The sequence below is a fragment of the Delphinus delphis genome, chromosome 7 (genome assembly GCF_949987515.2).
Source record: "Delphinus delphis chromosome 7, mDelDel1.2, whole genome shotgun sequence".
Lineage (NCBI taxonomy): Eukaryota > Metazoa > Chordata > Mammalia > Artiodactyla > Delphinidae > Delphinus > Delphinus delphis.
This window is the reverse complement of record NC_082689.1, coordinates 51,320,728-51,343,424: the sequence shown is the minus strand read 5'-3', so window position 1 is coordinate 51,343,424 and position 22,697 is coordinate 51,320,728. Positions and strand designations below refer to the sequence as shown.

At 35.7% G+C, this 22,697-nt stretch overlaps 1 protein-coding gene across 5 annotated transcripts in view; it reads left to right on the top strand.

The window, feature by feature from the left end:
- The window catches only part of ITPRID2 (ITPR interacting domain containing 2), a 38,915-nt gene extending 34,359 nt beyond the window's left edge, over nt 1-4,556 (top strand). For 4 of the 5 annotated variants that reach the window (XM_060016489.1, XM_060016488.1, XM_060016486.1 and 1 more), the window contains 2 exons: nt 2,678-2,795; nt 3,391-4,556. In XM_060016489.1, the coding sequence (XP_059872472.1) occupies nt 2,678-2,782 (105 nt within the window). In that variant the 3' untranslated portion in view covers nt 2,783-2,795; nt 3,391-4,556. The remainder of the gene's footprint in view (nt 1-2,677; nt 2,796-3,390) is intronic. The other variant, XM_060016490.1, reaches the window with a different exon arrangement.
- Nucleotides 4,557-22,697: the final 18,141 nt, after the last annotated feature.

The window sequence follows — 22,697 nt, the reverse complement described above, 5'->3', positions numbered from 1 at the left end:
TTCCTGTGCAGATTGCATATGTTGTAGTGGGGACATGTACACACTCTTGGAATTTGCCCAGGTGGTCTGTGATGTATGTAATCAGTGGCCTGAAACTGTTTATAGTTACTTTAAAAAAAAAAAGTAAGAAAGAAGATTACTTAATAGAATAAATGAGCATCTGCCCACAGAAGCAAATGGAACAGAATTACATATCAAAGCATAAACATAGATTGCTCTGTGTAGAGAGTACTTTGTTTATTGAAGTTCCTAGGCTTGGTTCATGCCTTTTTGTATCTATTACACTTCATCTGGCAAGCTTTAACATGTATTTTGGTAAATACACAGCTTGCGTGTGTTCTTATTACAATTCTATTAGTGATCACTTGATATAATGGCTGCCACACAGGAAGCACTCAGTAACTCAGTAGATGCGTAGTAAATGGACGTGTTGCCCCACACTTCAGGCTTGCTGTCTGCCTGTTTATTTGCCAATGTGCATTCCTTCCTTAATCTCAAGTAGTCTGTCTTCAGCCTGTCTTACTTTTTGAAAGTTATAAAGGTGACTTCACCATCCATCCCACTGATTTTCTCACTACTAATCCTTCCCACCTCTCTGTAGCGTGGGAGACTTTGGAACTAATTTATTTGTTCATACATTTATTACTTCAATAAATTATCAAAGGCATTTTGTCATTTTCAGTGCTAGTCTGTAGTCCTTTGTTTTTCTACTTTCTGTTCCTTTTTGTGTCTGATACTGTCTCTCTCAGGCATGTGCTGTCTCACTCTCTCATTGATGCATTTATTCAGACATTCATTGAGCACTTACTGTGTGCCAGGATACATTGATTAATTTCCATTTGAGCTCCCCGTTTCTATTCTAATTCCCCTGTACTCTTTACCTAGTAGGAACTGTCTTGTTGGCTAGGCTTCTTTTTGCTGTGTCTCCAAGGTGCTCTTGCTACATGTAGTTTTCATCCTCACTATTGTCTGAAATTTTCCTTACTTTTTCATTATTATGTTAAAGACTGCTATTCTCTGAGAATTTATTTTTTTCCTCTTCTAGCCCATACTAGTCTCTCATTTTTAAAAATTTGTTCTTATGTCATTTATGAATTAATAAATAATTTTCTCCTTTCAATATTTCATGAAACAATATTCATTTTGTGCCCATCTAGATTATAACATCCTTGGTAGAGACTCTTTTATGCTTTACTCCAGTAATATCTGTACCCCACACCCCCCCAAATGTTGGCACACATTTTGGTTTGTAGAGAATACTTTCTAGCTAGTTTGTTTTTGAGTGATGTACGATGAGATGTGCATTGGACAACAGGACTGAAAGACTCTGCTACTCACTGTCTTTTGTAAATATAGATTTACAGAGGATCTGATTCAACACACGGCATTTGCACTTGTATACTGTGGCAAAGAGATTCTGGTTTTCATAATATTTGTATCCAATACATATTTGTTTAAAAAATGAATCTGTGGTACTATGAACTTAAACTTTTGATGTTTTGTTGTTTAAAGCTTAGAAATATTGGTAGAAGGTAAGATGAGAAGCTTCTATTTATTCAAATATGTTTCAGTACAGATGGCTGGTAGCTAAGGAGCATTTGTTTCTCTGAATACTTATGTATAAATATGTATTGTGTACCAATTTTGCATGACATTAATACAGAGCCATTTTTGGAAAGACTTCGATTGAGATGTGTTCAGGATGTACTTAGGAACATTTAAGGGAACGGAAACTGGAAATGTAGAATTTTTTAAAGCTGGTTGAGAGTGTCTCAAGTGCTAATTCGGGAAGGCATTATCAGCTTATTTCAGGAAATACACATTTAAAGGCTTCACAGAGGGCTATTCGGAGGTGATGCTATGTCATTAGAGAGAAAAAGGCTTAGATAGGCATGTGTAGTGTTTGGGCATCTGGAGAAGAAAATCTTGATGGAATTGTCATTGCCCCTAGGTCTGTTTGCCTTTTCCAACAATAAAATGATGTAACCCTTGTCCAAAGCAAAATTTTCAGACAGGTGACAAATGTACCATACAATTAAATAAATATTTATTTCTTTAGAGTTTATGGTTGATTAGAGGATTTTTTTTCATGTTTTAAATTAAATTGTACTAAATGATCATTTCTTCTTTTCACTTAAAATGCACATGTTAGGTTAGAATAATATGTAATAACTTCTTTAGATACTTTGCTTTCAGTTAGTATAAACAGGCAATACACCTGTATATTATTTTGCCACTAATAGGTTTTCTTAACAATGAGAATACTTGAGTATCCTGCTGGTTACCAAACAAAGATAGACATTAACAAAAAACATAAAAGTGAACCTAACATTTAATCAGTTCTTTCAGGTTATTTTGTGTCATGGGGCAAATTATCTAATGAAGTTTTTAAATCTAACGTTTGTTAATGTTCTCAACTTGAGAATTGTGATATTTTATAATGGAGCTATCTGAGTTGTGCTAGACAAGACCTCACAATGTGATCTGAGTTTGAGGATAGATGGATGTGATTCCCTACTTGCTCTCTGTATTTCATGAAGGGTTTACATGAAGGTTGTAGTTCTCTCTATAGTTTAGCTGACTGCAGGAATTAAATACTATTTATTTTTCTGAAACTAGAATAAAATGGATTATAGTCATATTGTTAAATTCTTATTTTCCTCTTCTTCCATTCTAGATTAAAGAGTCTATTGTTGGGGAAATCAGACGGGAAATTGTAAGTGGACTTCTGGCAGCAGTATCTTCAAGTAAAGCATCTAATTCTAAGCAAGATAGTCATTAAATGGAATTTATAGGTAAATTTTTCTGAATTTCTTTGTTTAGATAAATGTAAATTAGTACTTAGTTTTTAATACTTTTTTTTTTTTAGTATACAGGTCTGTTTCTCTAGCTAAATTTTGATTTATAGAAAGTATGTAATATGTTATCCTGCAGTGTGAAAACCTCTCACAACCTCATTTGAAGTGTAAGCAAGTCAAACCTCATAATCTCAAACCTCCAAGGAATTATTGATATTTTGTCATTTTATTGAAATTTCATTATAGTAAATAAATTCTGGAATTGGGGAAATTGTGACCTTCAAACCTGAGTTTTATCTTGATAGCACTGGTTTTAATGTTATTTCAAATGTACAATTTATGGATCAAGATTTCAAGCCTTAATCATAAATTTTTAGTATCTTTGTCTTTTAAAGAAACCTATCCCATAGGTCCCATATCTAATCATGTCATAATTTATAAAGGAGGATCATATATATATATATATATATATATACACACACATATATATTTATATATATATTTTTTTACAGAATATTCTCATCCTTCCTTTTAAAGACCTTTCAGTAGTAATTGAAAAATGTGTAATGTTCACTTCTCTTTCTTTTTTAAGATTGGCATAGGTCCTATTAGCTGTGTGATATTGGAGTTATCAATGATATACACTGGTGGAGGTGTCATTTGTGCTTCAGAAGATACTTGCTGCTGAGCTGGGCTACTGTATACAGTGTACAATGTTTATTTCTTCTGTGCATATCTTTTTAAAAAACATAGAAACTTAGGCACTTTGCTGACTTTCTTTTCTAAACTATCAAAACTGTAGGCATTTGAAAAGCCTAATATTTATTTGTATGTCAATATTTTCCAATTGATTCCCTAGGAAGAATTAATTTTAAAACTTGAAAACTTCCAGACTTAACCAACTTATAAATAACATATTTCTTCAGACTAGCTTCTTAAAACACTGACCTCTATGAGGTATTTACTGTGCAATAACTGATTCATTTTTTGAGAGCTTGAAACAACCAATGATTTTTCCCTCCACTGCTGTTAATTAGTGTCACTTCCAAGAAGAAAAATTGTTCTCTTGTAAAAATTGCTCTTAATTCTTGAGGAGGTTACTAATAGCAGTAGGATAGAATTTATATGTTACCTAAAACTACTTAATGTTTTTACACTGTAAAGCATTGTTACTTTACCCAAGACAATTGCAATTTCATTATAGCTTATGTAGTTTTTTTATTTTATTTTGGAAACATGCCTTAGGTTAAACACTATGTACTTATTGCATTTTCCAGACTTCTTTATTATAAGGAGATGTTTCTTCTTTTAGACTAAATAGTGGAGTATTGCCAAAATAATGGGGCCTGTGACTTGAATGGATAGAAATGAATAAGCTGGGTTTGTTTTTTCAAAATGGAAGTAATTTAGATTTGTTTTTCTCATAATAGATGGTTTTAATTCATTTTTAACCAGTGAGAACTGTTTATGGGGAAAAAAGGAAGGTAGTTTCCTATTTGGTTTCATATATGTTAAATAAATGTGTAAAGTAACAACCAAATGTTATTAGAATTATTCTTTAGCATTTATAATTTTCAACTCCTATCATATTTCTTTGTGTGAAGTTTTAATCAAAAGTGGTTGAGATGTTAACAGTATACTTTGAAAGAATATCTAAAAGGTTTTTAAATGTCTGAATTATCACACAAAGGCTGATTTCTAAAAAAAAAAAAATTAATAAAGTATTTATTTTGCCTAACATGTTTTTAGTGATTTCTTTTCTTGAACCACAACATGAAGAATTTGGATTAGCTATGAAGAGTAACAAATAAGGTCCAAAAGAATTGGAGCATATAACCTAATAGGCTAAAATTCTCTTTTCCTCAAGAGGCCTCTATGATGCTTTCAAAAATGGTTAAGACTAGACCACCCTGGAGAAGGAGTGCACACTGATGCCTCTTGGTCTTATCCAGTTCTGTGGTCCTAATGATTACCATCTGAGGCAAAATAAAACTTTTCTTTAAAATGCACTGTTAAACTACAAAGAACAGACATTAAAATATTACCTTAGTCTTTGGCCAAATTATTCAGCAATTTGACTACTTGATTCTCATAATTGCAATGACACATATAAGCCAAACACCCAACGTTAATAGTTATACAGATATCAGTGATTTTTAACTAATCAGCTTTGTAGCCACTTATAGTTCATTTCTGACAATACAAGATACCCAGAATTTGACAATCAAAATGAAAGGTAATACAACTGGAATAACAGCCTGAGTCAATGGGCAAATCCCTTACACAGTTTATAAGTCAAATAAAATGAACTTCATCTCCTCTTTCCATTCTAAATCTTTGTGTACTTGAACATTTGAAAGCTACTATATTCACGCCACCATGCAAGCTGCTGAAATGAATGAGAGTGGGTCTAGATGGAAGGACAGGACATTTTTTTTTTCTTAATGGTAAGTATCAAATGAAAAATATGAAGATCATAAAAAGAATCTGCAAAAGTGTAGCCTGGGGTGGTTGGAGAAGTAAGTCTTCACCAAGAAGATTTGGTTTGAGTAAAGTCTTGAAGAATGGGAAGTGGAAAGGATAGGGTTTAAGTTATCAAGAATATTAGCAAAGGTTATAAATTGAGTTTGAATTACTATATGATTGGCAAAGGCATGTTTTTAAGAGCCCAAGCTGTGTATAGCTTGTACCTATTGTGCTTAAGAGCCTGAATGAAGAAGGCATAGAAGGAAAACAAAACTTGAAATGGTGATATGGAAGTTGGGAGCCATTGTGAATGATGTACCATTGACAAAAATGGGCAGCTTCTCAGACTTGAAGTAAGTACTGTTCCTCTAAGAACATTAGGTTGAATTTCTGTAACATTTAAAATAATTGTCTTAGGGCTTCCCTGGTGGCGCAGTGGTTGAGAGTCTGCCTGCCAATGCAGGGGACACAGGTTCGTGCCCCGGTCCGGGAAGATCCCACATGCCGCAGAGCAGCTGGCCCCGTGAGCCATGGCCGCTGAGCCTGCGCGTCCAGAGGCTGTGCTCCACAATGGGAGAGGCCACAACAGTGAGAGGCCCACGTACCACAAAAAAAAAAAAAAAAAAAAAAAAAAAAAAATGTCTTACACCAATTAAGACAATTAAGCTCAGCTGGATGTCTCACCTTTTTTTTTTTTTTATTTATTATTTTTAAAGACATTACTTTTAGAGCAGTTTTAGGTTTACAACATTTAACTTGTTGTAGAGGAAAATAAGAATGCAGTAAAGTGCATGTAAAATAATGTAAAAAAAAAAGTATGTTTCGGGGATTCCTGAAGAGATGGTATATTGTCCATTCTCCTGACCTGTCCAAATGGGAGTGTAGTTCTAGCTGGGAGAGTAAAGCAGAACTGAAGCACAGTTTCTTGTTTTTGTTTTTCTTACCTTTTCCTGGAAAGGAAGAATTGATAGCACTTAGGAAGTCGGAAGACAAAGCATTCTATCTTATAATTAAATTAAGGATCTAAGTTGTAGTAGGTTATGTATGGCTGTTAGAATCATTTATGAATATTGAAAGCATTTAGTTAACACTCTAGCTGCATTCTAAATGTACAAAGTTAAGATGTCTTACCTAATTAATAGCTCTCTCCTATACAGTTTTTTATTTCCATTTATTACTGTTAGGTGAGGCCCTTCACCTTTTTTTGTTCTCATTTTCACAACTGATGCTCTGTTTCTCCTAATGAATAAGTAATGGCTTGTGTACAGAATGTTGGTGTGCCCAGCAACAAATCAGAAATGTACTCAAAGAAACATGTCAAACAAATGCCAGGGGCCATTTCCTCCAGTAGGATATCCCAACGGAGGCTAAATCTTTTGTGTACAACAATTAACTAGTTTACGTGTTCACTCAAAAGGTTGCTGGATACCCAAACTTTTTAAGGTTCTGAGTTTGGGAAAATGGAAATATAAAGAATGAGTTAAGAGCATGTTTTAAGGAAAGTTAATAAAGTACATTGTTTAGACCTTTGAAAGGATGAATACATTTAGGAATTATATTGTCTCTTTTTGTCCATTTTTTAAAAAATCTAAAGCGTTCTTTAATGGATAGAAAAGCATATTAAATGTAGGTAACATGAAGTTGGAATGAATAGGAAAGCAATTTGAAGAGCAGACTTCAGAATGACTTAGAAGTGGAACTGAGCAAAGAATGTTGCTTTATTTTAGAAATAAAAATATTTGAAGTGATGACAAAATATCTTAAATAAACTGATTAACCTCTAGGCTTAGAAGAAAAAAACTGAAGGAAACTTGAGAAGTTACCTTATATATACTACTTAAGAGGAGATCACACAACTATAGATAAAACATGCATTTTGTAAATATTTCTGTTGTGGTTTTATACATTCTATACTTTTGATGCCCCTATTGATCTAGATGTACAAAAATGTCCCTTGAATCAGCCTTGATGTCATAAATACACTTTCATGGAATTAATAAAAGTAGTATTGAATGACAAGTGTACTCAATTTGAACATTCAAATGATATGCAACAATATAATATTTTAAAACAGAGATTCACGTTTTATACTAAATTATTTTTGGTTCTTGATTCTAATATGCATAAATCTCTTAATTTTCCTAAGAGAGCAACTTGACAGTGTAACACACTTTACAAAATATACTTTATAATTTTATGCCTTTAAAAATATTGGGACTTTCCTGGTGGTGCAGTGGTTAAGAATCCACCTGCCAATGCAGGGGACATGGGTTCAATCCCTGGTCCGAGAAGATCCCACATGCCACAGAGGAACTAAGCCCATGCGCCACAACTACTGAGCCTGTGCTCTATAGAGCCCTCAAGACACAACTACTGAGCCCACATGTCACAACTACTGAAGCCTGCTCGCCTAGATCTCGTGCTCCACAACAAGAGAAGCCACCGCAATGAAAAGCCCGCGCACCACAACAAAGAGTAGCCCCCACTCGCCGCAACTAGAGAAAGCCCGCGCCCAGCAACCAAGACCCAACGCAGCCAAAAATAAATAAATAATTTATTAAAAATATTATTAAATGTCATATGTTTGGCTTCATGAAATATAGAAATGTAAATGCTACTTTTTGTTCATAAATACATGCACATTTTAATAGAATACCTATTTTTTCCAGTGTAATTACGCTTATAGCTAGTAATAGTAGTGTTTTTGTTAAATAAAAGTGGTTAAGTATCACTCTATTTCTACAGGTACTTTCTCAGACTCCACACACAAACTACTAGAAAGCAACGTACTAGATCACTAGAAAGGGTAACAAAATATTTAAAGAGGGCTAGTATATATGAGATTCATGCAGTCATTGACTTGACAAGGTTGTACATGTTTCTAGTGGTTAAGGCTCAAGCTGGGTTCAGATGTCTGCTATGTAGAACTGGGATGGTGATAATAGTACCTCTTTCATAGAGTTGTTAGTATGAATATAAATGCACTTGGCACAGCTCGATAAGATTTGTGGTGGTGGTGGTAGTAATGATGATGGGTAGAAACAGGGTAACATGTAGATGAGGTATGGCAAATTAGGCATTATGTGGAAGAGAGAACCTGAACTTCTAGATACAGGTCTGAACCATTTGTCTTCATTGTGGTCTTTCAAGCAGTAGAACTAGGGACTGGCAAAGGACCCTGACTCTCCTGTTACATGAAAGGTGGACATTACTGAGTTTCAATTTTCAACAAAGAAATTTTGTTCTTTGGAACAAAAAAATTTTCTAATGGAATACCACTTAGAGTAATGCTTCTCAAACTTTAATATACATAGAAATCAAATCACCTGAGATTTTGTGGAAATGAAGATTCTGATTGAGTAGGTCTGGGTCCTACTTTCTGGGGTCCAAATTTCTGCATTTCTAGAAGCACTCAGGTGAAATTGATGCTTCTAGTCCATGAACTGTACTTTTAGTAGCAAGGATTTAGATTAGTAGGTCTTACTACCTGTCTGCCAGTTACTTCAAAGGGAGAAATTTGGTAAGCAGGAAAAGGAATTTTTATCTTCAAGCAGATGTCATCTAGAGGCCCCCTTCAGGAAACTTTTCATTACAGCCCAAAGTTAAAAATTAAGAACAAATGTATATGAAAACCAGAGAAAGATACTACCAAAAAAGAAAATTACAGGCTAGTATCTTTGATGAATATAGATGCAGAAATTCTCAACAAAACATTGGCAAACCAAATCCAACAACACATAAAAAAGATCATACACCACGACCAAGTTGGATTCATCCCAGGATCACAAGGATGGTTCAACATACACAAATTAATGTGATGCACCACATCAACAAAAGAAAAGACAAACACCACATGATCATCTCAATAGATAAGAAAAGGCATTTGATAAAATTCAATATCCATTCATGATAACTTACCAAAGTGGGTATAGAGGGAACATATCTCAACATAATAAAAACTATTTATGACAAACACACAGCCAATATAATACTCAACGGTGAAAAGCTAAAAGCCTTCCTGCTAAAATCTGGAACACGACAAGGCTGCCCACTCTCACCACTTCTATTCAGCATAGTATTGGAAGTCCTAGACATAGCAATCAGGCAAGAAAAAGAAATAAAAGGTATCCAAATTGGAAGGGAACAGGTAAAATTGTCATTATATGCAGAAGACATGATACTCTATATAGAAAACTCTAAAGACTCCACACACAAACTACTAGAACTGATAAACGGATTAGGCAAAGTAGCAGGATACAAGATTAACATACAGAAATCTGTTGCATTTCTTTACACTAACAACAAAATATCAGAAAGGGAATGAACAAAAATAATCCCTTTTTAAGTCGCACCCAAAAAAATAAAATACTTAGGAATAAATCTGACCAAGGAGGTGAAAGACTTAATGCTGAGAACTATAAAACATTAAAAAGGAAACTGAAGATGATTCAAAGAAATGGAAAGATATCCCATGTTCTTGGATTGGAAGAATTAATGTTGTTAAAATGGCCATACTACCCAGAGCAATCTACAGATTTAATGCAATCCCAATCAAATTACCCATGACATTTTTCACAGAAGTAGAACAAATAATCCTAAAATTCATATGGAACCATAAAAGACCCAGAATTGCCAAAGCAATCCTGAAGAAAATGAACAAATCAGGAGGCATAACCCTCCCAGACTCTAGACTACCACAAAGCTACAGTAATCACATCAGCATGGTATTGGCACAAAAACAGACATATAGGTCAATGGAACAGAACAGACAGCCCAGAAATAAACCCACACACCTACGGTCAATTAACCTTTGACAAAGGAGGCAAGAATATAAAATGGGAAAAAGAGAGTCTCTTCAGCAAGTGGTGTTGGGAAAGTTGGACAGCCACATGTATATCAGTGAAGTTAGAACACACTCTCGTACCACACACAGAAATAAACTCAAAATGGCTTAAAGACTTAAATATAAGACATGACATCATAAAACTCCTAGAAGAGATCACAGGCAAAACATTCTCTGACATAAATCATACAAATGTTTTCTCATGTCAGTCTCCCAAAGCAATAGAAATAAAAACAAAAATAAACAAATGGGGCCTAATCAAAAGCTTTTGTACAGCAAAGGAAACCATAAACAAAAAGACAACTTAGAGAATGGGAGAAAATATTTGCAAATGATGAGACTGACAAGGGCTTAATTTCCAAAATATAAAAACATCTCATACAACTCAACCTCCCAAAATAAACAACTCAATTGAAAAATGGGCAGGGGCTTCCCTAGTGGCACAGTGGTTAAGAATCCACCAGCCAACACAGGGGACACGGGTTTGAGCCCTGGTTTGGGGAGATCCCACATGCCACGGAGCAACTAAGCATGCACGCCACAACTACTGAAGCCTGAGCACCTAGAGCCCGTGCTCTGCAACGAGAGAAGCCACCACAATGAGAAGCCTGCACACCGCGACAAAGAGTAGCCCCCACTCACTGCAACTAGAGAAAGCTTGCGTGCAGCAAGAAAGACCCAATGCAGCCAAAAATAAAATAAATTAAAAAAAAGAAAAATGGGCAGAAGACCTAAATAGACATTTCTCCAAAGAAGACATAAAGATGGCCAACAGGCACAAGAAAAGATGCTCAACATCGCTAATTACTACAGAAATGCAAATCAAAATTACAATGAGGTACCACCTCACACCAGTCAGAATGGCCATCATTAAAAAAATCTACAAATAACAAATTCTAGAGAGAGTGTGGAGAAAAGGGAACCCTCCTACACTGTTGATGGGAATGCAAATTTTTACAGCCACTAAGGAACACAGTATGGAGGTTCCTCAGAAAACTAAAACTAGAATTACCATATGATCCAGCAATCCCACTTCTGGGCATATATCCAGACAAAACTATAATTCAAAAAGATGCATGCACCCCTATGTTCATAGCAGCACTATTCACAATAATCAAGACATGGAAACAACCTAAATGTCCATCGACAGATGAATGGATAAAGAAGATATGGTGCATCTATACATTGTAATACTACTCAGCCATAAAAAGAATGAAATAATGCCATTTGCAGAAACATGGATGCAACTAGAGATTATCATACTGAGTGAAGTAAGTCAGAAAGAGATAGACAAATACCACATGATAACACTTATATGTGGAATCTAAAATATGACACAAATGAACCTATCTATGAAACAGAGACAGAATCACAGACATAGAGAACAGACTGGTGGTTGTCAAGGGCTGAGGGAGAGATGGAGTGGGAGGTTGCGGTTAGCAGATGTAAGTGTTTATATGTAGAATGGATAAACAACAGGGTCCTACTCTATAGCACAGGAAAGTATATTCAATATCCTATGATAAACCATAATGGAAAAGAATATAAAAAAGAATATGTATATAAAACTGAATCACTTTGCTGTACAGAAGTAATTAACACAACATTGTAAATCAACTATACTTCAATACAATACATTTTAAAAAATTGAGAACAAATGTAAGCAGAGCACATAGGAAGGGAACCCACCAAAGGACTCATAGAAATGTACAATGTTCAAGAGAGTCTTATGTGGCAGCAATCGCAGCATGAGCTAGGAGCTATTTTACTGTTAATGATAGCAGCTAATAAGTCTATGTACTGTGTTGAGTGTACAATGAGAAAACGCAAAGATAGTCTGAGTCCTTCTAGAGTCAACCAGTCAAGAAACAGAATGAGACTCAAAAAGGAAAGAACTAGTTCTGGAGATGCTTCAGAAAGAGGAGATGAGCTCTAGTGTGGAGTTTGTTCCAGTAATTGGTGTTTGGAGGAGTTTACCATTGCTTTGGGGAAGGGATTAGTGATTTAAAACAATTACACCTATGTTGAACACATTGTAATATGTTGTGTTCTTGAATAAATTGTTTAGTAAACCCATCCACAGATGATCCATGGTTTTATTTTGGTATATGTCATATAACTCCTTTTATTATTTTTCCAGTCCCAAGATTAAAAACCCCTGAGGTCTTGTGAAGTAGGTATTATGTGATGAGTTGATTCTGTAACATCTACCACACTCCTGTGCCTGGGCAGAGGTTGCTCTTGATTGAATCACAGGCTCATCAGATAAATCTCAGCTGTGAATGTTCTGTGTTTGGTTAGAAAGTATTCATACCATTTTTAACCTATTGAGATATATAAAATAAACTTATTCATATAAGCATTTGAAGAAAAAATGTAATGTGCTTACCGGGGCCTCATCAGACTGTGAGGACAAATAGGATTGCATTAATGGTGATAGACATTTTAAAAAGTCTTTTTTCCATCACCTGCTGAGGCATATCCTCTTCCAAATCTCATTCATTTATACTGAGAGTCTGAAGAGTTATTCATATATCTTCACAATAGTCCTTATCAATCAATTCCAGCTAACTTCCTCTTCTCTTGCTTCCCTGCTCTTCCACTGGGTCCTCAATAGGCCAAAGTTGTGATGGTATCATGCTGTTTGGAAGTGGAGAGCTTCTCGTGCCGTTATTACCACTTACTACATTGGCAGAAAAGCAGCACTTGTTAAAATCCAGGCTTCTTCCCCCTTGTGAACACAACTTTGTTCCTTTATGCTTTTACTACCATCTCCTTGGGGCTTAGCCACGGGTGAAAAGCACTTGAGATAAACACTTTGCTGTCCTTCCCATCCCGTTCTCCAGGGCTGGCAAGCACTCTTGCTCTCTGCCAAAACACCGTCCTGCAAATCAACTAATTCAAATCAACAGCGGCTGAATATTTAGCAGGAGCACAATGTAGGTACAAATTCGTTCCCTCTTACTCTTAGGAACAGACAAGCATTTTAATGACAAATGTTAAGCATTCATATTTTTATTATTTTTTCACTCTGAAATATCATCACAATTAGATTCATCTAATACACAGCTAATGAACAACTGTTGAGTACAAAGCACTAATTACGAAGTTAATTTTTTGTGCTCTTATTTTGCTATTGGCTAAAATGTTAATTTTGCTGGCATTTGGATCAAGTTTCTCAAGATTCACAAAAGAGAATTTTTATTTTGGTACAATTTATTATTGTTGTTGTCATTACCTTTCAACTGCAGTACAAGAAGCCAAAAGCAGAATACAAATTACACCACCAATTCTGTCAGGTATAATCCTAAACCATTTTTTAGAGAAGATATTAATTTCCTAGAAGAGTCTTTGCTTGGTCCATTCTGCCTGTAATGCCCATGATGGAAAGGGAAGTGAGAGAAACAGCCCATCTCTTGTGAGATGTTCTACTTCTTTAGACTCCAGATCCACATTTGACAGAACTTATTTGTAAAAAGGCACAGTAGCAGTGAAGGAAACTTCATCCATGATCAGAAATTATGTGAGTATAGAACACAGCTGTACTTATCACTCCTGATTTTGGGGACAGTTTCCCAAAAACAGGCTTACCTTCCAAAGATTTTAGATTGTGTCTATTCTAGATAAATTATCATTTTTTAGAAATCCAAGTGACAGAATGCTTGGCTTTATAAGTAATACCTGGAACTCAACATGGACCATCAGTGAAACTGATAACCGTTCATTTACAACATGTCTTGGTTTATGGATTCGCTGAATTATAGCAAAGTTGGCAGCAAACCAAATTCTTCAAAGTACTCTATACTTTCCAATTAATAACAAGAATAAAGGAAGCACAGGAGGCAGCTGGGGCAATCAGTAATAGCCTGAACTTAAATTGTTTGGTGAGGAAATACTTCTATGACTGAAAAACCGTAACCACAGGTACCGTAGAGTAATATGTGTTTCTTTTATAGTGTGTTCTCAACTTCAGCATTTCCTTTCTGCTCTTTTCTTTTCTTACCTCTTGCCCTTCAAGACCTAGAAATTACTTCCTCGCCGAGGGATTTCTTTTTTTTCTTTTTTTAAAAATTTATTTATTTATTTTTGGCTGCATTGGGTCTTAGTTGCAGCACGTGGGATCTTCGTCGAGGCATGTGGGATCTTTTGTTGCAGCGCGGGGGCTTCTCTCTAGTTGTGGCATGTGGGTTTTCTCTCTCTAGTTGTGGTGCGCAGGCTTCAGGGCATGTGGGCTCTAGCTGAGGTGTGTGAGCTCAGAAGTTGTGGCACACAGGCTTAGTTGCCCCGCAGCATGTGGGATCTTAGTTCCCCAACCATGGATTGAACCCGCGTCTCCTGCATTGTAAGGTGGATTCTTTACCACTGGACAACCAGGAAAGTCCCACCGAGGGATTTCTTGAACCTCACTTTTCTGCTCTGAGACATGTTTTCTTTTTCACATCTGTGCATTAGCATATCTGGTTATGGATTTAAATATCATAACTGGATTAAAATATAACACTTTGTCAACAAATGTTCCTTTCAATGTCATTCTAGCCTGAACACTGAGTTTGAGACTTCAGGTTATGTAAAACAAATTAGTTCTTCATGTGATCTGGCCTACATGTTTGAGTCTGTACTGAGTTTGCTAAAAAACAAAGACATCTATGTTCACTTTTCTTTTTACAAGAAAATATTGTTGAAAATATATATAACTGAAGGGAGTAGATGAATGTAAGCATTAAGAGGCCCAATCCAGAGGCAGAGAGACCTCAGTTCCAGGCTTAGCTCTGCCACTTTCTTACTCGATCTCCTGGAAATAACAATAACCCCTTCCTCTTTGGTTTATTGGGAGAGATTAATAAGGTGTAATAACATAAGGACATTTAGGATACTGTCTAGCATATGATAAGAGCTCAGTAAATATTAGCTATTAGCAAGAAGTAGTAATAACAACAGTAGAAGAGAAAGCAAAAATACACAGCACTGTATTAAATATCAAGATGATACACTGTATTGATTATGTGAGTCAAATCTGAGTAAAAATACAGTTGACATCATCCCAATTTTATGTTAAATGAACCACAATCAAAACTGTGTGATTCGTCCTGCTTAAGCTTTATTTAATTCAGGAAAAGCTCAACATTAGGTACATTTGTCAGAAGTATATCTTTTCTGTTATTTATAATACACTTAATTGGCACCACAGTAAATGATTTGGATAATTGCCAATGCTGAGGTGCTTTACTCTGTATCATCTATTCAAAGGCTTTGGGGTTTCAGAAAACTGGAATCCTTAGTTGTGGCTATTTGCAACCATTTATTGTTTTTTCTAAGAACGCGCTTGACAACAACATTCTTAGCATAATCCTCTTGTTTCTTTTCTTTTTCTCATTAAAAAAAATGAATTAATGAACCACCGAGTTGAGCTTTTAAAAATCCTCTAAGCACAGAGATTCTCAGTTGGGCAAAGGCAATTATGAGAATACATGTTTGTGTGTGTGTGTGTGTGTGCATATGTGTATTTATGCACATATGCATGGGTATGTTTTTATTCAGTTTTATAATTTTGTATTTGAAGAAATATTCCTTTGAAATACAAGCCTTTAAAACACAGCCTTTCAAAATCTCAACTGGTGAGGTGTGGGTTTTAAAAAGTTGAGAAAAACTAACAAATTAAGCCAATTTATTATCAACATAGAAATACTGCAAATAATATAGTACAAATACTCTGTACTATATCCAGAGTGTTTACTTAATTGATATGCAACTGTCAAATGATCTTCAAGCTGATATAATTCTGAAAGACAATCTAAAGTTGAATAAATATTCAACTGGTAGAAATTGCAAATAATTTCAACAACAAATGTTTAAGTCACTACAATGGAGCAGTCAGCATCTTCTCTCTAGAGGGAAGAATTTACAGCTCTGGGTGATAAAGTTTGCTAAGGGAGTAATACTTACCTAACCATGACTTCTATATCTTAGAGACTGATAATCAGGAAGTGTGGACATCAGTCTTTCATGACCTTGACATCTCATTACAGGCGAGAAAAAAAAGAGGCCCTTTTGAGAAGTGATGTTCACTGCCAACTTCCTGGTTTCTTCTTCAAACAAGGAACATTTAGACCTCTCCAAAGTCCTCTGGCACAATGCTAGAGAAACATCCCATATCAGCAGGTGCTTCTGCCCAGTCCACCAATTTTTATGGTTGCTGGTACAAAACTTCACAGTTATTCTCAAACATTATGGGACTTCTAATTAATGATGACACTAATTTGCAAAAATAACTCTAAAAAGAACTTCCCAATATCTAAAATAAGCCTCTGGTTTAGTGGTTATGCAGTTATTAAAATATATATTTGACTTCCTCTTGAGGAGCATGTGTGAACAATTTTATATATTTGAGCCCACCTTTACAGATTCCAAGCATATAAAAATACACTTCTAGGCTGTGCCATGTATCATTTCTTTCCCTTCAAGGAAACATTACAGGCAAAGATTATGTCATGTGAAGCATTAGCCATTTCAGATTACTTTTTACATTTTTCCCTCATTGAAATAGCAAGTAAAAGCCCCACCAAGTTCTGGTTTTGCTTAGCAAATATTGTCTTTTTTTGCTAGGTACCTTGCTTCTTTACAAGTCCTGCGAGTCTAACTCCTTCATATCTAATCATTTCCACTGCTAATATCTTAGTTCAGATCCTCTTACTTCTTGCCTGAGTTATGGCACTATATACCACGTAGGCCATTCTGCTTATAGTAATTCATCTACAGTCCATATTCCTCCATATTGTTTGAGTTATTACTCTGAATGCAAATATGATCCTATTGCCTTTGTCCATTTGCTCAAAGCCTTCCAATGACTCCCCATTGTTTTGGAGTTAAAGTCCAAATGCATCCCTTTTTACATCTCCAAGCCTCATTCCTTGCAAGCCCTCAGCATGCGGCCGTGCTTCAGCTACACTCAACCATGCTGCTCCATCCTTCCCTGTAATTGCATGTTCTATTCTCTCTGCTTGGAAGTCCTTTCCTTTTTCTCCAGTGCCACCCACTTTAAGCATATCTTCCTCCAAGAAGCCCTCTGGGATCCACCAAGTTGAGATCACTACTTTGCCTTTGACTCTACTTTACATAGTACATACTTTTATGTGTGTGTGTATCAGCTTTATTAAAATATAATTCACATACCATACAGTTTACCTATTTAATGTGTACAATTCCATGGTTTTTAGTAGATTCACAGAGTTGTGCAATCATCATCACAATTAACTTCAGAACATTTTCATTACTTCCCCAAATATCCAGTACCACTTAGCAGTCACTCTCCATTTCTCCCCAACCCACTCCCATCCTCTACAACTACTAATCTACTTTCTGTCTCTATAGATTTGCCTATTCTGGACACTTCAGATAAACAGAATAATACAATATGTAAACTTGTGTGACTGGCTTCTTTCATTTAGTGTAATGTTTTCAAAGTTCATCCATGTGTATCATGTATCAATTCATCATTTCTTTTTATTGTTGAATAATATTCCATTGTATGGATATACCACATTTTGTTTATCCATCATTATTTGATAGACATCTGGACTGTTTTCACTTTTTGTCTATTATTAATAATGCTGTTAAGAACTTTCATGTGCAAGTTTTTGTACGGACATATATTTTTATTTCTTTTGGGTAGTATCTAGAAGTGGATTTTATGTTTAACCTTTTGAAGAACTGCCAGACTGTTTTCCATAGTGACTGGTTAGACAGAGTTAACAAAGGTTGAATAGAGTTACCTTGTGAACCATTTTACATTTCTACGAGCAGTGTATGAGGGTTACAATTTCTCCACATCCTTGACAAAATTCTCTGTTGCTTTTTTTTTTTAATTCTAGCCTCCTAATGGGTGAGTGGTCATATCTCATTGTGGTTTTGATGGACATTTCCCTGAATGATATTGAATCACTTTTCATGTGCTTATTAGCCATTTGTATATCTTCTTTGGAGAAATGTCTATTTGGATCCTTTTTCCAATTAAAAAAATTGAGTTATTTCTCCTTTATTCTAGATATGAGTCCCTTATCATATGTATGATTTGAAAACCTTTCCTCCTATTCTGTGTGCTGTCTTCTCACTTTCTTGATGGTGTCCTTGAAGCATAAAAGTTTTTAATTTGAATGAAGTCCCATCGATCTATTCTTTCTTTCATTGCTTGTGTTTTTGGTGTCACATCCAAGAAACCATTGTCTAACCCGAGGTCACGAAGATTTACTCTTACATTGTCTTCCAAGAGTTTTATAGTTTAAGCTCTCACATTTAGATCTTTATGGATCTTGAGTTTTAATTTTTATATATAATGTGATGTAGAGGTCCAACTTCATTAATTTTTATGTGGATATAGTACATACCTTTAATATTTTTACACTTATCTTACTATGGTACAATTAACTAGTGTATGCCTTTCAAACTACACAAAGAGAGGAACATATCTTATTTACCGTAGTATACCTAGCACAGTACTTGGCATCTAATGTTCAAAATATACTTGTTAAATAGAACTTAACTGGATTGTAAATATAGACCATTTTTTTCTTGATACTAAAAAACAATAAGTTATTTTGATTGAAACATGCAGTATTACTTGATTTTTAGGACAGTTATATTTTATGAGGATATGTCCATTTTAGATGGGCATAAAAAGATTCCGAAACTGGGTTAGATCTATAATCCACCTAGACAGATTTTATTTACTTGCAAAGGAACAAGAGCTATATTATAAAGTGTTTAATTCTTCTTCATAGTTTTGGCATCAGTGATAAGAAATAGGCCCCCCAAATATTAACTTTTTATGCAAATTTTTAAAACTTAAGGTAGCAGATTATATTTTCTAAAGATGGGTCCAGCAATATCTCCTGTCCCACCCACATACTCTTCTAAAACCTTGCCACTTCCCCATCAAGAGCTGTAGTCTATATCCTTTCCCCTTGCAATTGGTTGAAACTTTATGACTGCTTCAAACAATAGAGTCTAGTAGAAACGATGATCGCTACCTTTAAGGCTAGAACATAAAAATGTTATGCATGTCATTCTGGTTCTTTGGGGATGCTTGGTTTTGGAACCCAGCCACCATTCTGTAAAGAAGGCCAAAACACCTTGGAAGAAGAGGTCTATGTGGAGAAAAACAGAAGCTTCTGGCTTTTGGCTTTGGCTGAACTCCCAGCCAATGGATAGCACCAAATTGCCAAATATGTGAATGAGATGTCATGAATGTGGATTCTCCAGTTGCCAGGAAAGTCACCCCAGATGATGCCATGAAGAGCTGAGACAAGTTGTCCCTGCTAAATCCTGCCCAAATTACAGATTTATGAACAAAACAAATGATGGTTGTTGCTTTACGCCACTAAGTTTGGGGGATAGCTTGTATATCAATAGGTAACTACTACTAATTTTGGTACCTAAAAAAGGGATGTTGTCATAATGAAATCTACTACATGTGGCATTGGCTTTGGAACTGGACTGTGGGGAGAAGTTGCAATGGTATTGAGGAGACTGTTAGTGAAACCAAAGGGGTCTTAAGTAGAAGGGTTGTGGAAGACCTACAAGGCCTTGAGGAAGCTGTCAGCAAAGCCTTAAAAAAAGAGAGGAAAATATTATTGGAAGCTGAAAGAAAAGGAACCTTTGTTAGGTGACGGCAGAGAGCTTGCCAACACAGTCATCTAGAATAATGTGGCAAGGAGAAAATGTACCTAATAAACTCAATGATGTAGCTAAGGAGATTTCTAGGAATAATATTCAAAATGCCACCTGATTTTTTTTCTCATTGCCTAAGATGAAATGTGAGAGAGAAACGAGCTAAAGAATAGACCATTAAATATAAAAGAGCTCAAACTTGCTGTGTTTGAAATAGAACCATTTTTCATACCCACATTCTGTAAAACAATTACTAAATTCTAAAAAATGGCTCTGGAAAGATCAAATCCAATATGAGTCTGTAAGATCTTTGTTAATACCTCAGAAGGATTTAAGACAGTTGTTCATAAAACATTTCAAGAGAGGAAAGGTCCTTTAGGAATCTTAATACCTACCTGGCCACAACATTTCAGTTAAACAATAGAACTTCTAAGATTCTTTTATTTTTTTAAATAAATTAATTTTATTTATTTATTTTTGTCTGTGTTGGGTCTTCATTGCTGCGTGCGGGCTTTCTCTAGTTGCGGCGAGCAGGGGCTACTCTTCATTGCGGTGCATGGGCTTCTCATTGCGGTGGCTTCTCTTGTTGCAGAGCACGGGCTCTAGGCGCGCAGGCTTCAGTAGTTGTGGTGCACGGGCTTAGCTGCTCCGCAGCATGGTGGGATCTTCCTGGATCAGGGCTTGAACCCGTGTCCCCCGCATTGGCAGGTGGATTCTTAACCACTGCACCACCAGAGAAGCCCTAAGAGTCTTAAAAGAATTCTCCCACAGCAGTCTTAAAAGAATCCCAACTATACAAGTGTTTGTCTTCAAGAGTTTTGTGGATTTGTCTTTTGTTTAATGGAGTTGGTTATCAATTGATACACAAGAAACCCACAAGAATTTTTAACAAATTACACCTGTTCAGACTGAAAGCAGGAGATATAATATAAAATGAAGAGGACCCTGGATCCCCAGATTTTTAGAGGCAGGCCTTTTCAATCCACACATTTGTGCTAGATCAGATTATTTGCCTTGCTTGGCTGATGTATTTTACTTCATGTGTCTTAAATTTTCAGGTTTCTGTTTTTGAAGGGCATTTTCTTATTTCTAATATTACTGGAATTTTTAAAACAAGATGTTGTCCTCAATCCATTAATTTAGTAAGTTTTAGAGGCTTCAAATAAACTACGACACTGCCTTTCAGATTGAGAAACACTAGAGTTATTTTTGCTTTTTTCTGTCAAAATGTAGTCTCCTCCCACCCACTACCCACCATCTACTTTCCTTCAATAGTTTATGATTTCCTTTTGTCAATTTTATGGATTTGCTCTTTCTTAAAGTCTATTGGCCAGAAATACACTAATATTTCAGGGCAGATATATGCAGTCTTTGTCAAAGATCAGAACAAGGTTATATCTTTTGTTTACTACAAAACTTTTCTTGATGATCATGGAGATGATATTTGTCTTACTAGATTTGGTGTGATTGAAAAACTACTTAAATATCTTTAGCTATAAATCCCAGAGCAAGGAGATTACATTGTTAACTGCCTCTATTAGGAACAGTTCATGGATTATGGAAAAAAAAGTAGGAAGCAAATATCACACCAAAATATTGTCAGTAGAAACATTAAATATTGGCAGGATCCTGTTTGAAAAGCAAGAGGATTATTCCATGTGTTTCCTTTTATTCATTCAATTATGTTAAGTTTAAGGGGGTGAATTGAAGTTAGGTATATGTAAAATACTTCCCTTTGCATTAGGCATTTGGGGACTGGAAGTCAGTGTTACAGCAAGTACATATTTGGGATTGTCTCAGACCCTGTGTGAAGTATGTCTCTCCCTGAGCAGCATGTACTGGCAGTGTCAACAGTAACTAAGTAAGTACCAGCTGAGCTGCACTCCTTGTAAAACAATCCAGTTATGGTGAGCATGAAGACCTTAGCCCTGGTGATAATTTCCAGAATGAAATGTTCACAGGATGAAATGGAAAAACAGCAGCAGCTCATCCTTTTCTCTGTCATCCTTGTTTATGGAAAGCTAAAAATGTGAAGCAGCTTCCCTTGTTCGTGTTTCCCAAGCTTCAAAGAGACATATATGGAATTTGGCCTAATGAGTTAGCATTTCTAGGCAAGTTCTATACAAATGGTTTTCTACTATTTGAACAACTAGTCACTTGTTCTGGATTCAAAGTCATTTACTTAGAAAGAAACACACCAATTTAATCAAGTCGTTAACTCAAGACAATGTTGAGTGATGGTAGAATCTCACTTTTTAGTTGTTTATCATTTGATTGGTCTAGTTTTGTATAGTTTAACAGAGTCAATGTCTCTCAGGTCTTTATGCCTAATTTGCTCTGGCAGGATAGTTCTTTATATTAATTTATGCTTATTTCCTTCGTATTCTTCTCACTGCAATTAGAAGATACTAGTCAAAAAAAAAAAAAAAAAAAAGAAGATACTAGTCAAGATTTATAATCCCTTGTTTCAGGATTATGATGCAGGGCTGATTATCCAACACTAAAAAAGAAGCAGCTGCTCTCCCAGACCCCACCCTTGAGACGGCTCCACTTTGGCCCTCATCTTTGGACTGTTGTATGAGCAAACCCACCACCACCACAAGACAGCAACTACAACCTTTCCATCATGGCAGGATACCTGGAGATATGGGTATGGTGCAGACCAGGCACCCACAGTTCAACTCTGATGACATATATAGAACATGGGCTAAGAAGAAGGACTTCCATAGAACGAAGACCACATACCCTTTCTTTAGGATTATTTTCAGGAAGAGGAGGGACAACCTCTGTGAACTTCAAAGTTCATGTAAAAGTAAACAATCTGATAGAACTTCCTAACACTGGGTCAAAAGGAAATTAAGGACTCTGCAAAGGATGATGACTAAAAGAATTTGGAGGGTCTTAAATTTGTAGTTTTCCCAATGTTT